This window comes from Nycticebus coucang, chromosome 18, assembly GCF_027406575.1.
Source record: "Nycticebus coucang isolate mNycCou1 chromosome 18, mNycCou1.pri, whole genome shotgun sequence".
NCBI lineage: Eukaryota > Metazoa > Chordata > Mammalia > Primates > Lorisidae > Nycticebus > Nycticebus coucang.
Genome location: NC_069797.1, coordinates 54,707,559 through 54,724,395, shown reverse-complemented (window position 1 = coordinate 54,724,395; position 16,837 = coordinate 54,707,559). Strand labels below are relative to the sequence as shown.

Sequence of the window (16,837 nt, the reverse complement as noted above, 5' to 3'; positions counted from 1 at the left end):
AGCTGGGTGTTGTGGCAGGCGCCTGTAGTTCCAGCTACTTGGGAGACAGGCAGGAGAACCGCTTGAGCCCAGGAATTGGAGATTACTGTGAGCTGTGATGCCACGACACTCTCTACTCAGGGTGACAACTTGAGGCTCTGTCTCAAAAAAGAAAAAGTAAAACTAGATATGGAAGGTGGGGCACAGTGGCTCCTGCCTATAATCCTAGCCATCTAGGAAGCTGAGGTGAAAAAAAAAATTTTTTGAGACATAGTCTCACTATCTTTCCCTTGGTAGAGTGCCATGGGTACTCTACAGCTCACAGCAACCTCAAACTTCTGGGCTTAAGTGATTATCTTGCCTCAGCCTCCCAAGTAGGTGGGCTATAGGTGCCCACCACAATGCCTGGCTATTTTCTTGTTGCAGTTGTTCAGCTAACCCAGGCTGGGCTCAAACCCACCAGCCTCAGTGCATGTGGCTGGCGCCATAACCACTGTGCTATGGGCGCTGAGCCACTGGTGAAAAATCTCTTGAGCTCAGGAGTTCCAGACCATCATGAGCCAGAGCCAAGACCCCATCTATACTAAAAATAGAAAAATCAGCTGAGCTTTGTGGAAGGTGCCTATTGTCCCAACCACAGGGGAGGCTGAGGCAAGAGAATGACAGCAACCTCAGACTCTTGGGCTCAAGCGATTCTCTTGACTCAGTCTCCCAAGTAGCTGGGACTACAGTTGCCAGCCCCAACACCCAGCTATTTTTAGAAGCAGGGTCTCTCTGTGACTCAGATTGGTTTCGAAACAGTGAGCTCAGGTAATCCACCCACCTCCGCCTCCCAGGTGTGAGTCTCCACACCTGGCCAGTATCAGCTTTTTTTGTTGTTTGTTGTTTGTTTTTGAGACAGCCTCAGGCTGTCACCCTGGGTAGAAGGCTGTGGCATCACAGCTCACAGCAACTTCCAACTCCTAGGTTCAAGTGATTCTCCTGCCTCTGCTTCCCAAGTAGTTAGGACTACAGGCGCCCGCCACAATGCCCGGCTATTTCTTGGTTGCAGCCGTCACTGTTGTTTGGCAGGCCCAGGTTGGATTCCAACCCGCCAGTTCAGGTGTATGTGTCTGGCACCTTAGCTGCTTGAGCCACAAGTGCCAGAGCCCAGTATCAGTTTTTTTGAAGCTCCCAGGAGATTTCATGGTTCAACCAAGACTGAGAACCAGTGCTCTGTCTAGGCTGATAGAGAGCAATGGCGTCACAGCTCACAACAACCTCAAACTCTTGGGCTTAAGCGATTCTCTTGCCTCAGCCTCCGAGTATCTGGGACTACAGGCGCCCTCCACAAGGCCCCGCTGATTTTTGGTTGTAGTTGTCATTGTTTGGCAGGCATGGGCTTTTTTTTTTTTTTTTTTGGCTGGGGACAGGTTTGAACCCGCCACCTCCGGCATATGGGACCGGCGCCCTACTCCTTGAGCCACAGGTGCCGCCCAGGCATGGGCTTGATTCAAACCCTCCAGCCCCGGTGTATATGGCGAGCTTTTTTTTTTTTTTTTTTTTGAAATAGTCTCACTGTTCACTCTGGGTAGCCTGTCATAGCAACCTCAAACACCTGAGCTCAATCCATCCTCTTGTCTCAGCCTCCTAAGTAGCTGGGAACTATAGGCGCCCACCACAATGCATCGCTAATTTTTCTATTTTTAGTAGAGAGAGCGTCTTGCTCTTGCTCAGGCTGGTCTAGAACTCAGCTCAAGCGATCCACTTGCCTCAGTCTCCCAGAGTGCTAGGATTACAAGTGTGAGACACTGCCTGGCTTGGGTGAGCCAGTCTGGGTTTTAGGTGTGTTAAATCTACTAGTTTTAGAGATTTGGACCTTCCCTAGTCTGATTCTGATGAATTTCAAATCTGCTTTAGTGTGATCTGAACTCTCCAGGCCAACCACTTAAAGTGAACCCTTATATTTTATGCCTATTTTTATTTGTATAATGATAATGTATAATCCTTACTTAGTATCCCTAATGGCTGCTGCTATAAATTTTATTCTTCAGAGGTTTATTTTCCTGACTTGGACTGAAACCTTATCTACATTACACATTGTTTGTTATGTCCTGTAAGTTCTTTATGGGTTTAATAGAAAGGATTCAAGTTCTGCTCAAATGGTCTGAGATTTAAAGGAAAAATAAAAAAGAAAAAAAAGGATTCAAGACTATAGACTTGGGCGGTGCCCATGGCTCAGTGAGTAGGGCTCTGACCACATACACTGAGGCTGGCAGGTTCAAACCTGGCCCAGGCCAGCTAAAACAACAATGACAACTGCAACAACAACCACAACAACAAATAGCTGGGCATTGTGTTGGGCGCCTGTAGTCCCAGCTACTCGGGAGGCTGAAGCAAGGAGAATTGCTTGGGCCCAAGAGTTTGAGATTGCTGTGAGCTGTGACGCTATGGCACTCTACCCAGGGCAACAGCTTGAGACTCTGTCTCAAAAAAAGGACTATAGACTTATTTCAGATTTGATTTATAGTAGCTTGCTTGTCAGCAGAGATTTTTTTTTTTTTTTTTGAGACAGTCTCATTACGTCGCCCTTGGTAGAGTGCTATGGGCTTAAGCGATCCTCTTGCCTCAGCCTCCCAAGTAGCTGTGTCTACAGGTGCCTGCCACACGCCAAGATTTTTTTTTGTTGCAGTTGTCAGTGTTTAGGTGGCCCAGGGCAGGTTTGTACCCACCACCCTTGATGTACGTGGCCAGTGCTATAACCACTGTGCTACAGGTGTGGAGCCAGTACAGATATTCCTGAGTAGTGAATTGTGAGGGTTAGTGATTTTTCTGTACAGGTAATGCAACCTTTTTCTAGTTCAAAATGCAATACATTTGTTTTCATGTAATAAAAATAATGGTGGATACAAAAGTAAATCCTTCCATCTCGGCGCCTGTGGCTCAAGTGGCTAAGGTGCCAGCCACATACACCTGAGCTGGCGAGTTCGAATCCAGCCTGGGTCCGCCAAACAACAATGATGGCTGCAACCAAAAAATAGCCAGGCATTGTGGTGGGTGCCTGTAGTCCCAGCTACTTGGGAGGCTGAGGCAAGAGAATCACTTGAGCCCAGGAGTTGGAGGTTGCTGTGAGCTATGATGCCACAGCACTCTACCCAGAGTGACAACTTGAGGCTGTGTCTCAAAAAAAAGAAAAAAGTAAATCCTTCCTTGAGCTTTTGGGCCTCTTCTTTTTTTTTTCTTTTTGGTTTTTTGGCCGGGGCTGGGTTTGAACCCACCACCTCCGGCATATGGGACCGGCGCCCTACTCCTTGAGCCACAGGCGCTGCCCTCTTCTTTTTATTTATTTATTTATTTATTTATTTTTTTTGTAGAGACAGAGTCTCACTGTACCGCCCTCGGGTAGAGTGCTGTGACATCACATGGCTCACAGCAACCTCTAACTTGGGCTTATGCAATTCTCTTGCCTCAGCCTCCGGAGCAGCTGGGACTACAGGCGCCCGCCACAACGCCCAGCTATTTTTTTTTTTTTTTGTAGAGACAGAGTCTCACTTTATGGCCCTTGGTAGAGTGCCGTGGCCTCACACAGCTCACAGCAACCTCCAACTCCCGGGCTTAAGCGATTCTCTTGCCTCAGCCTCCCGAGTAGCTGGGACTACAGGCGCCCGCCACAACGCCCGGCTATTTTTTGGTTGCAGTTTTGGCCAGGGCCGGGTTTGAACCCACCACCCTCGGTATATGGGGCCGGCGCCTTACCGACTGAGCCACAGGCGCCACCCAACACCCAGCTATTTTTTTGGTTGCAGTTTGGCCGGGGCTGGGTTTGAACCCACCACCCTCGGCATATGGGGCCGGCGCCCTACTCACTGAGCCACAGGCGTCGCCCTTTGGGCCTCTTCTGTCCAGTGAGGTTAATGGTACCTCATAGGGTTGGTGTGAGGAGCCCAGGAGTTTGTATAACATGCTTTGATATATAAATCATCCATATGGGTTGCTTAATAATATAAGGGTTTTATTAATATGGAGAGAAAAAATTGGGAAAATAGAATAAAGAAGGAAATAATCATCTGTAGTCATAATAACTAAGATAGTTGTTCACTAGTCTCCTAAAGAGTAGGCCAGGCACTGTGGCAGGTGCCTGAAGTCCCAGCTACCGGGAGGCTGATGCCAGAGAATTCCTTAAACCCAGGAGTTATAAAATAGTAAGACTGCCCTCCTCCTCCCCACCCCCTAAAAAAATAGCCAAACAAAAGGTATGGTAAAGTGTATGGACCAAGTGTACTTTTTATTTTATTATGAAAGGAGGATGAATACTAGCTACTGAAAAGAATTGGGGTGGGCTGTGAAGTGCTCGCTAAGTAGAGCAAGTGAGGGCATGTTGCTCCCAAGTTCTGGTTCTGGTTCTGCAGCTAACTGGATTTGGGGAACCTCTTGGGGGAACTTTTAGCACTATAAAATAAGAGTGGGAAGTAGATGCCACCTGATCTTGTTCTGATTAATTCTGGGTGCAAGCTTTTCAATGCAATTGAACTTAGGAAATAAAATGAACTGCATGGGAAAGAGAGCACCTATCTTGTTCTTTTTTTTGCGGGGGGGGGAGAGGGAATATAAAACTATTGGCCACTGTTTACCATCATTTACAATAAAGTAAACATGCAGGTCAATAGTTTAGATTACAAAGTTTGGGGTGGCGCCTGTAGCTCAAGGAGTAGAGCGCCGGTCCCATATGTCGGAGGTGGTGGGTTCAAACCTAGCCCCGGTTTGAAAAAACCAAAAAAAAAAAAAAAAATAGATTACAAAGTTTGTTCACACATTTATGTCTGCAGTTCTGAAACTGCCAATATCACTTAACCATCTGATTAGGTTTCTTTGAGCAAAGCCTAGGAATGATTTACTAGAGGAATCTTTTTGTGTGTGTGTGTGTGTGTGTGTGTGTGTGTGTGTAGAGACAGAGTCTCACCTTATGGCCCTCGGTAGAGTGCTGTGGCCTCACACAGCTCACAGCAACCTCTAACTCCTGGGCTTAAGCGATTCTCTTGCCTCAGCCTCCCAAGTAGGTGGGACTACAGGCGCCTGCCACAACGCCCGGCTATACTAGAGGAATCTTTAATGTCCATTTAACTAAATCTTACTTGTTTACCTCACTCTAACACTCAGGGTTTTTTTTCTTTCTTCCTTTTTTTTTTTTTGAGACAGAGTCTCACTTGGTCACCCCTGGTAGAGTGCTGTGGCGTCTTAGCACACAGCAACCTCAAACTCGGGTTCAAGTGATCCTCTTGCCTCAGCCTCCCACGTGCTGGGACCATAGGCTCCCGCCACAATGCCCGCCTATTTTTTTGTTGCAGTTGTCGTTGTTTCACAGGCCCTGGCAGGGTTTGAACCCGCCAGCCCCTACCACTGGGGGCAGAGCCTCCTGTCTTGTTCTTAAAGAAAAACTGGGAAGTTGGACCTGACTGCACTCGCTCACGTTTAGTAATCCTCTCCTCCTCTTCAATCTTCATACCCTCTAGTATAGTCAGTTTCCAGGTCACCCTCACCTCGGGCCCATGCAAGGTACTTCCTCTGCCGTCATAAGGACCCACCCTGACAACCCAGGTTGAGTGGGGGAAGTCGGGTTTGTGTCACAGGGGTCCTTGACGTAACAATGCGCGGGGGAGCCCCCAGTTAGGGCCCTAGTCTCCCACCAGAAAGGCCCTCCGCCTGCGGCTGCGGTGGTTGGGCTGCGGTGGTTGAGATGGCATACATGTGCGAGTGTCCTCTGAGACTGGAGAAGGGCTTTATCTTGGACGGGGTGGCGGTGAGCACAGTGGCCCGCGCCTATGCGCACACCAGGCCTAAGTTGTGGTCGGCAATCCCGCCCTACAACGCGCAGCAGGACTACCACGCCCACCGCTATTTCCGGAGCCGCGTGGTTCCTCCGGTTTTGCGGAAAACTGAACAGGTAGTTATAAGAACTTCACGCCAGGAGAGTTCTTGCACCTCCCCAAATCCCTGCATCTCACTCCAGCGCCCTCGCCACCAAGGAGACTCCTTCACTCCTTCCATCCCCACTCCCCTTTTTTAAGAGTTTCACTCTGGGGCGGCGCCTGTGGCTCAGTGAGTAGGGCGCCAGCCCCATATGCCGAGGGTGGCGGGTTCAAACCCAGCCCTGGCCAAACTGCAACCAAAAAATAGCTGGGCGTTGTGGCGGGCGCCTGTAGTCCCAGCTGCTCGGGAGGCTGAGGCAAGAGAATCGCGTAAGCCCAAGGGTTAAGAGGTTGCTGTGAGCCGTGTGACGCCACGGCACTCTACCCGAGGGCGGTACAGTGAGACTCTGTCTCTACAAAAAAAAAAAAAAAAAAGAGTTTCACTCTGTTGCCCTGGGTAGAGTGGTGTGGCGTCAGAGCTCACAGCAACCTCAAACTCTTGGACTCAAGCCATCCTCTTGCTTCAGCCTAGAAAGCCCAGCTAGTTTTAGAGGTTTCGCTCTTGCTCAAGCTAGTCTCGAACTCTCGAGCCCAGGCGATCCACCCACCCCCACCCCCCCCACCCCACCCCGTCCTCCCAAGTGCTAAGATTACAGGCCTGATTACACCGCGTCCGTTTTCTTTACTAGAGGGATTTTTTTTTTTTTTTGCAGTTTTTGGCCGGGGCTGGGTTTGAACCTGCCACCTCCGGCAAATGGGGCGGGTGCCCTACTTCCTTGAGCCACGGGCGCCACCCGCGCCCCGTTTTCTTAATGAAACCCGGGAATTGGAAAAGCGGTGTGACAGGTGTTAAATGCAAGCTGAGCTCACCGAATGGCCAAAAGACCTTCCGGCCCTCAACTTGGGAATACGTTCATTTTTCCGGCATCTGCAGGGCTTGGGACTAGGACTCAAAACCCGCCTCTCCCAAACTACTTGGTTTCATTGTACTAACATTATCCTTCCTGACATCACAGCCCCCCCTTTAGGATGACCTCACGCCTCAAATTCTCTAAATAGGCCAGAATCTGAGAATCCCTGTGACCTCACTGAGCAAGACAAAGGGAACTGATTCGACCTGACCGGCTAGGTCACCCTCTCCCTATGACACAATAGTTGCCGGGTGCGGGGCTCCCCCTCCGGGACCTTAGGGCTTAAAGGGAAGGAAGCCCCTGGACCTCTGCAGACCTCTTTTTCTATCCCTGCCTTTTCCCGCCTGGGTGCTGCCCAACCCCAGCTGAGTACCTCTGCTGGATCACAGATTCTGAAGTTATTTGCTGACGTTTCCACTTTATTTTCCAACATTTTGCCTCTGGTATTTTTTTTTTTTTTTGAGACAGAGTCTCACTACATCGCAGAGTGCTGTGGTGTTACAGCTCACAGCAACCTCAAACTCTTGGGCTTAAGCAATTCTCTTGCCTCAGCCTCCCAAGTAGCTGGGACTACAGGCGCCAGCCACAATTCCCAGCTGTTTTTTAGAGACGGGCTCTGGCTCAGGCTGGTCTTGAACGTGTTAGCTCAAGGCAGTCCACCCAACTGGCTTCCCAGAGTGCTGGGGTTACAGGCGTGAGCCACTGTGCCCAGCCGTCCAGTATTTGCGTTTATATATACATTAGTGGTGTGGGGAAGAGAAAAGAAAACTTACTGGGCTCGGCACCTGTGGCTCAAGTGGCTAAGGTGCCAGACATACACCTGAGCTGGTAGGTTCAAATCCAGCCCAGGCCCGCCAAACAATGATGGCTGCAACCAAAAAATAGGCAGGTGTTGTTATGGGTACCTGTAGTCCTGGCTACTTGGGAGGCTGAGGCAGGAGAACCTCTTGAGCCCAGGAGTTGGAGGTTGCTGTAAGCTGTGATGCCACAGCACTCTACCCAGGGTGACAGCTTGAGGCTCTGTCTCAAAAAAAAAAAAAGAAAAAGAAAAGAAAACTTATGGGATTGGCGGTGCCTGTGGCTCAAAGGAGTAGGGTGCCGGCCCATATGCTGGAGGTGGTGGGTTCAAACCCAACCCCAGCCAAAAACTGCAAAAAAAGAAGAAAACTTACAGGATTACTCTATGAACAAATTTCAGGTTTTTTGTGATCCCAGATATTTGTGTTCACACATGTGTGTGCAGTACATGGACATGAACACACATTGGGGTGTCTACTTATGCAACTTTTCTTTTTCTTTCTTTTTTTTTTTTTACTTATGTAACTTTTGTATCAGAAGGAGCCAGAATCTGGGGGTGGGGGAGGAAAGGGAGTAACTTGAATAACTTGTGTATTTAAAAACTTGAAATACTGTGTGCACGTATTTTAACTTTGTTTAATTTTTTAAAGTATTCTTCAATCATTAAAACCACCCTTTGTGGTAGGTATTTTCACTTAGATAAAGATGTTTATTAAACCTTTACTCTGCCAGGCCCTTTACTATGTCACAGTAATGCTCCTTTCATTGATGAGGAAATTGAGGCCCAGAAAATCTGTGTGAATGGCCCAAGGGCACAGAGCTTATTGAGGGCTGAGCTGGAATTAGAACCCAGTCTGTCTGCCAGTCTGATCCCTTACCCACCAAGCTACCAGGCATATTTAGTGTGTCTGCCCAGTTACATCAAGCTGCCAGGCTCTGACTCTTCTCCCTCTCCTCAAAGAGCTGAGGGGAGTTTGCACTGTGCCCCTCTCAGCGTGGTGGCTGAGAGTCTTCTGTGTTTTCTTCCTTACTTGCAGGATCACTGTGGTACAGGAAGAGATGGCTGGATAGTAGATTATTTCCACATCTTCGGACAAGGACAGAGATACCTCAACAGGAGAAATTGGGCAGGGGCAGGCAAGTGCCACCTCCCTTTCCGGCCTCACCATGGTCTCAGTGAGGGAGAGTAGCATGCATTCCACAATTCAGAGAAAGAAACTGGGCCCTGGAGAGGCCTGTTGAGGGTGAAGAGGTCAAGGGACTGCATCCTTCCAGCTTTTCTTCTCCATGTGAACATATGGGCATCATAGGGCTCCTTAATACCAGGTATTGGGTGGTGCCTGTGGTTCAGTGGGTAGGGCGCCGGCCCCACATACTGAGAGTGGAGGTTTTTTCCCGGCCTCAGCCAAACTACAACAAAAAAATAGCCAGGCATTGTGCAGGTGCCTGTAGTCCCAGCTACTTGGCAGGCTGAGGCAAGAGAATCGCCTAAGCCCAGGAGTGGGAGGTTGCTGTGAGCTGTGATGCAATGGCACTCTACCGAGGGCGATAAAGGGAGACTCTATCTCAAAAAAAAACAAAAAACAAAAAACCAGGTGTCCATGAAGTTCGTGTGCAATTTACAATGTAAAACTTTTTTTTTTTTTTTTTGAGACAGAGTCTCAAGCTGTCACCCTGGGTAGAGTGCCATGGTGTCAGAAGGGCCTCCAAGTGACCCTCCAAGCAACCTCTAACTCAGGCTCAAGTGATCCTCTTGCCTCAGTTTTTGTATTTTTTTAGTAGAGATGGGGTCTTGCTGTTGCTCAGGCTCTTCTCAAACTTGGAGCTCAAGCAATCCATCTGCCTCAGCTTCCCAGGGTGCTAGGATTATAGGCATGAGCCACTGCGCCCAGCCACAGTGAAAAACGTTTTTTTTTTTTGTTTTTTTTTAAGAGACAGAGTTTCACTTTGTCGCCCTCCATAGAGTGCAGTGGTATCACAGTTCACAGCAACCTCCATCTCTTGGGCTTAGGCGATTCCCTTGCCTCAGCCTCCCAAGTAGCTGGGACCACAGGTGCCCTCCACAATGCCCGGCTATTTTTTGTTGCAGTTTGGCCGTGCCCAGTTTGAACCCACCACCCTCAGTATATGGAGCCAGCGCCCCACCCACTGAGCCACAGGCGCCACCCTACAATGAAATACTTGTTAAAATTACAAACTTTATGGACACCCTGTATTTAGTTATTGAGCATTTACTGTATGCGAGGCCCTTTTGTCACACTCTCCCACGTTACAGCCGGGGAAACAGGTTTATTGACATAAAGTGATTTGCCAAGAAGGGTTGAACTAGGATTAGAATTCCACTTTTTCCAACTCTAAAGCCTGTGTTTCTCTTACTGCTCCCTAAGCAAGCTGTATCATGCTCATTTTCCAGGCTTGCTTTAGCAGCCACAGGAAAGAGAGACTTAAAAGATACTTGGCAAGGTGAACTCTCCTCCCACCCCAATACCACCATCCTTGGCCATACACTAGTCACGTGGGCCTTTGCACCATTTGTCAAATTGATCTCATCCTATCTCTCCTGATGGTCAGAGGCAAGGAGGAGATTTTTTTTTTTTTTTTTTTTTTTTTGAGACAGCCTCAAGCTGTCATCCTGGATAGAATGCTGTGGCATCACAGCTCACAACAACCTCCAACTCCTGGGCTCAAGTGATTCTCTTGCCTCAGCCTCCCAAGTAGCTGGGACTACAGATGCCCACCACAATGCCCAGCTATTTTTTGGTTGTAGTTGTCATTGTTGTTTGGCAGGCCCGGGCTGGATTCGAACCTGCCAGCTCAGGTGTATGTGGCTGGCGCCTTAGCCGCTTGAGCTACAGGCGCCGAGCCAAGGAGGAGATTTGCTTACTTCTCTTGGGAGCAAGGCAAGCTTAGCCAAGCCCAGAAGTTTCTCTTGTCCCATTCACAGTCTTCCTGCAATAATTCCAAGTACGGGGTTTGATTTCCAGGAAGACTTTTTTTTTTGTAGAGACAGAGTCTCACTTTATGGCCCTGGGTAGAGTGCCGTGGCATCACACAGCTCACAGCAACCTCCAACTCCTGGGCTTAAGTGATTCTCTTGCCTCAGTCTCCCGAGTAGCTGGGGCTACAGGCGCCCGCTACAACGCCCGGCTATTTTTTTGGTTGCAATTCAGCCGGGACCGGGTTTGAACCCACCACCCTTGGTATATGGGGCCAGCGCCTTACCGACTGAGCCACAGGCGCCGCCCAGGAAGACTTTTGTCTCTTCGACCTCACCAGTCATTGGCTTTTCAGTCCGGAGGTTCAAGACATTTGCAGCTTGAGTGTGCAGCTGCAAACTGCACACTCAAGCTGTGGCTCAGGGGATCATAGTGACTATAACTGGCTGGACATCCGGTATCAGTCTTATGGAGCAGGTAAGGTAAAAGGGGGCTGAATTCAGGCTTAGCCCTCTATCTTTGCCCCCAAGGGCATTCCCTCCAGCAGGTGACTGGGCATGACCACTACAATGCTGATCTGAGACCAATCAACGGGTTCAATGGTCGGTTTGGCTACCGCAGGAACACCCCAGCCCTTCGCCAGCGCCCATCTGTCTTTGGAGAAGTCACCCAATTCTCTCTCTTCTAACAGGATTATCTTCATTTCACAATACTTGTCCTGAATTTCTAAGACAGATGTTTAAATGAACTCAGTGTTATTTTATATATAAAAAACTTTGTATTTCCCAGTGTGCCATTTATTTCCTGAGGTTGGAGGAGAGAGCAAGTTAGTTTCTCCACCCTCAGCTTCTCTACCTGGTAGAGAGGAGGTAAGAGGACAAAGGGTTTCTCAGGCCTATGCCTTGTGCTCCATGCCAATGAGCACCAGGCTTGAAAGGAGAGGGCTCCATTCTCCCCTGCCAGCGTGGTAAGGAGCCACACACGCTACTTACCCCTCAACAGAGCACTTCCCAAGGTACCAACAGGACCCCAGGTCAGAAGCTGTCTACTGTTTACACAATCATTACACATTCTATGCGTGGAACACACACGTTGTACCCATAAATATAATTACAAATAAATAATTATAAACATATAATTATTACATATCAATAAAAGAGAAAAAAATAAATAGAATAGGCAGTGTAGCCACAGCAATTGTCATTGGTTGCTCTGAGAAGGATTTCCTGATTTTCCTGATAGTCATCCCATCCAAAGCGGCCCTGTTGGTACCTTGTCCAAAAAAACAAACATCTTCCAGGTGGTGCCTGTGGCTCAAGGAGTAGGGCGCTGGCCCCATATGCCAGATGTGGCAGGTTCAAATCCAGTCCTGGCCAAAACTGCAAGAAAAAAAAAAAAAAGAACAAACATCTTCCTTCTACTTTCCACCCTCAATTCATCAAGAGGTGGAACAAGATGGTGTTTTTTTTTTTAGTTTAGAAAGAGTCTCACTTTGTCACCACAGTAGAATGCCATGGTGTCACAACTCACAGCAACCTCAACTCTTGGGCTTAAGCAATTCTCTTGGCTCAGCCTCCCAAGTAGCTGGGACTACAGGCGCCTGCCACAACGCCCAGCTATTTTTAGAGACAGGATCTTGCTCTTGCTCAGGCTGGTCCCGAACCCATGAGCTCAGGCAATCCACTCGCCTCAGCCTCCCAGAATGCTAGGATTACAGGTGTGAGCCACTGTGTCCGGCCTTAGACACAGAACAAGATGATAGCTGGGGTGCTTTTTAGCCCAAGTATTCTGACATAGTAATATTGTTTTGTTTTGTTTTTTTTTGACATAGTAATATTGTATTTGTGAATATTTTCTCTGCTTCTGCTAGTCAACTTCCTGGTCAACTACTTTCCAGAATGTCATTTTTCAGGTGTTCCCACTAAGTTCACTGGTGGCCAGGAGAGAAGGCAAAGTAGATACTGGACACAAAGGAAGATGGGTTTTAATAGAATACAAAACGTGCCAGTACTCTAGTGTGAGTGGAACCTGAGTGTATTGAGTTACCATAAGAGGACAAAGAAGAGCCATAATAAATCGGGAGGTGTAGTTCAGAGGTTGAGCACTTGACTGCGGATCAGGAGGTCCCCAGCTGAAATCAGGGTGCCTTCTACCTCCTTTACCTTTCTTCATTTCTTTTTTTTTTTTTTTTTTGCAGTTTTTGGCTGGGGCTGGGTTTGAACCCACCACCTCCGGCATATGGGGCCAGTGCCCTACTCCTTTGAGTCACAGGCGCCACCCTTTTTTTTTTTTTTTAAAAAGAGCCTCAAGCTGTTGCCCTGAGTAGAGTGCGGTGACATCATAGCTCACAGCAACCTCCAACTCCTGGGCTCAAGTGATTCTCCTGCTTCCACCTCCCAAGTAGCTGGGACTACAGGCCCCCACCACAATGCCCAGCCATTTTTTTTTTTGGTTGCAGCTGTTGTTGTTTGTCAGGCCCAGGCTGGATTCGAACCCACCAGCTTAGGTGTATGTGGCTGGTGCCTTAGCCGCTTGAGCCACAGGGGCCAAGCCAACCTTCATCTCTAAATTCTTCTTTTTTTTTTTTGTAGAGACAGAGTTTCACTTTATGGCCCTCGGTAGAGTGCCGTGGTATCACACAGCTCACAGCAACCTCCAACTCCTGGGCTTAAGCGATTCTCTTGCCTCAGCCTCCCAAGTAGCTGGACTACAGGCGCCCACCACAACGCCTGGCTATTTTTTGGTTGCAGTTCAGCAGGGACCGGGTTTGAACCCGCCACCCTAGGTCTATGGGGCCTGCGCCTTACTGACTGAGCCACAGGCGCCGCCCCATCTCTAAATTTTTTTTTTTTTTTTTTGGAGACAGAGTCTTCCTATGTTGCCCTCATAGCTCACAGCAGCCTCCAACTCTTCTTTTTTTTTTTTTTTTTTTGCAGTTTTTTGTACAAGGCTGGGTTTGAACACGCCACCTCCAGCATATGGGGCCGATGCCCTACTCCTTCAGCCACAGGCCCCGCCCTTAACCTTCCATCTTGATTTCCGATGACCTTTACACCTTTTGTGCTCATCTGTGCTCATTGATTAGCTCCTAATTATTAGAGAGTACATGTGTTTGTTTTTCCATTCCTGAGATAACTTCACTTAGGATAACGGTCACCAGTTTCACCCAAGTTGCTGCAGAAGACATTATTTAATTCCTTTTTATGGCTGAGGAGGACTCCACGGGGTGTGTGTATCACATTTTCTTTTCTTTTTTTTTTTTTTTTTTGAGACGAGTCTCACTTTTATGGCCCTCAGTAGAGTGCCGTGGCATCACACAGCTCACAGCAACCTCCAACTCCTGGGCTTAAGCGATTCTCTTGCCTCAGCCTCCCGAGTAGCTGGGACTACAGGCGCCCGCCACAACGCCCGGCTATTTTTTTTTTTTTTGGTTACAGGCCGGGGCCGGGTTTGAACCCGCCACCCTCGGTATATGGGGCTGGCGCCTAACCAACTGAGCCACAGGCGCCGCCCCTCTTTTCTTTTTTTTTTGAGACAGAGTCTCACTTTGTTGCCCTTGGTAGAGTGCTGTGGCATCACAGCTCACAGCAACCTCCAGCTCTTGGGCTTAGGCGATTCTCTTGCCTCAGCCTCCCCAGTAGCTGGGATTACAGGTGGCCGCCACAACACCCAGCTACACATTTTCTTTTCTTCTTCTTTTTTTTTGCAGTTTGGCTGGGGCTGGGCTTGAACCTGCCACCCTCGGTATATGGGGCCAGCACCCTACTCACTGAGCCACAGGCACCGCCCTCTTCTTTTTTTTTTTTGAGACAGAGCCTTAAGCTGTCACCCGTAGAGTGTTGTGGCATCACAGCTCACAGCAACCTCCAACTCCTGGGCTCAAGTGATTCTCCTGCCTCAGCCTCCCAAGTAGCTGGGACTGCAGGTGCCCACCACAATGCCTGGCTATTTTTTGGTTGCAGCCCTCATTGTCGTTTGGCAGGGCGGGGCTGGATTCGAACCCGCCAGCTCAGGGTGTATATGGCTGGCACCTGAGCTGCTTGAGCCACAGGCACCGAGCCACTCTTTTTTTTTTTTTAATATCACATTTTCTTAATCCTCCCTCCCACTTATCTTTCAACTTTTTTGTTGGCTCTTTAATCTTAGTTCTCTCATATATTCCAGTTGCTCCTTTGTTGTTACATTCAGTTCCCATTTCATGGATATAGTTACTTCTCTTATTTCTTTTCTTTTTTTTTTTTTTTACTTCTCTTATTTCTTTAAAGTTATGGTTGCTTTTGAAGTATTTTTTTTTTTTTTTTTTGTAGTTTTTTTGGCCGGGGCTGGGTTTGAACCCGCCACCTCCAGCATATGGGACCGGCGCCCTACTCCTTGAGCCACAGGCGCCACCCATTGAAGTATTTTTTCTTTTCCAAGTATTGTCTCTGATTCCTCAATGTCCTTTTTCCTGTTCTTTTCTTTGGTCTTGGACTCTTGTGTTGAGGGCATTTACCAGATAACTAGCACTCTATAGGGTAAAGGCCACGGGAAGCTTTGTGTCCTTGGGCAGGACGTGATGACTGGTGGACTTCCTCAAGAGTAGTCCTTCAGTGAGTCAACCTTTTCATTTGGTGACTTCCAAATATCTGTATCTGTGGTCACCATCCCTCAACTCCTTGGGCTACTTTTTTTTTTTTTTTTTCTGAGACGGAGTCTTAAGCTGTTGCCCTGGGGAGAGTGCTGTGGCATCACAGCTCATAGCAACCTCCAACTCTTGGGCTCCAGAGATCCTCTTGCTTCAATTTTTCTATTTTTAGTAGAGATAAGGTCTCGCTTTTGCTCAGGCTGGTCTGGGACTTGTGAGCTCAAGCAATCCACTGCTTCAGCCTCCCAGAGTGCTAGTATTACATGAATTAACCACTGCGCCTGGCTCCTTGGGCTATTTACTTTCTCCATATAAAATCCTGAGAGCTCCTCCCTGGAGTATATTTCTTTCTTTCTTTCTTTTTTTTTTTTCTTTTTAGACAGTCTCACCATCTCAAAGCTGTCACAGTCTCATTTTGTCACCCTTGGTAGAGTGCCGGGGTATCACAGCTCATAGCAACCTCAATCTCTTGGGCTTAAGCAATTCTCCTCCCTTTCTGGAGTATATTACCTGATGCTGGCATTCTGGTAGCAACGTAGGAGAAGGAAGGAAACAGGTGATTCCACTTTTCAGTAAGGCTCTCACTTAGGCTGGGCGCGGTGGCTCACACCTGTCATCCTAGCACTCTGGGAGGTTGAGGTAGGGGGATTGCCTGAGCTCACGAGTTTGAGACCAGCCTGAGCCAGAGCAAGACTTCATCTCTAAAAAAAGCTGGGCATTGTGGTGGGTGCCTGTAGTCCCCTCAAGAGAATCGCTTGAGGGCAGTGCCTGTGGCTCAGTGAGTAGGGTGCCGGCCCCATATGCCGAGGGTGGCAGGTTCAAATCCAGCCCCGGCCAAACTGCAACAAAAAAATAGCCGGGCGTTGTGGCGGGCGCCTGTAGTCCCAGCTGCTCGGGAGGCTGAGGCAAAAGAATCGTGTAAGCCCAAGAGTTAGAGGTTGCTGTGAGCCTTGTGACGCCACGGCACTCTACCCAAGGGCGGTACAGTGAGACTCTGTCTCTACAAAAAAAAAACAAAAACAAAGAGAATCGCTTGAGCCCAAGACGTTGAGTTTGCTGTGAGCTATGATGCCACAGCACTCTACGAAGGGCAACAAAGTGAGACTCTGTCTCAAAAAAAAAAAGAAAAGAAAGGGCGGCACCTGTGGCTCAAGGAGTAGGGCGTTGGTCCCATATGCTAGAGGTGGTGGGTTCAAACCTAGTCCCGGCCAAAAACCAAAAAAAAAAAAAAAAAAATGAAAAAGCAAAGAAAAGAGGGAGAAGTAAGCCGACTAATCATTAAAACAAAACTATGGACCAGGCAGGTGGCTCACACCTGTCATCTTAGCACTCTGGGAAGGTGAGGCAGGCGGATCCCTTGAGCTCAGGAGTTTGAGACCAGCCTGAGCAAAACTGAGAGATCCCTCGCTACATCCCTACTAAAAATAGAAAAATTAGCAAGCTTTGTGGCAGGCACCTGTGGTCCTAGCTACTCAGGGGGCTGAGGCAAGAGGATTGCTTGAAGCCAGATTGCTAGGACCTACCTGTAAGGTTGCTGTGAGGCTGAGGCCATGGTACTTTTGCCTGGGCAAGAGAATGAGACTCTGTCTCAAAAAAAAAAAAAAAAAAAAAGACTCAGCGCCTGTAGTAAAGTGGTTAGGCGCCAGCCACATACACTGAGACTGGCAAGTTCGAACCCAGCCTGGGCCTGCTAAATGACAATGA

General features: G+C 48.4%; 1 protein-coding gene across 1 annotated transcript; it reads left to right on the top strand.

The window, feature by feature from the left end:
* The first annotated feature begins 5,692 nt into the window (after window positions 1–5,692).
* Window positions 5,693–11,197, top strand: C18H17orf98 (chromosome 18 C17orf98 homolog). Its single transcript, XM_053569414.1, has 3 exons — window positions 5,693–5,899; window positions 8,611–8,710; window positions 11,040–11,197. Exons 1-3 carry the CDS (start codon window positions 5,693–5,695, stop codon window positions 11,195–11,197), a joined length of 465 nt encoding a protein of 154 aa, XP_053425389.1.
* Window positions 11,198–16,837: the final 5,640 nt, after the last annotated feature.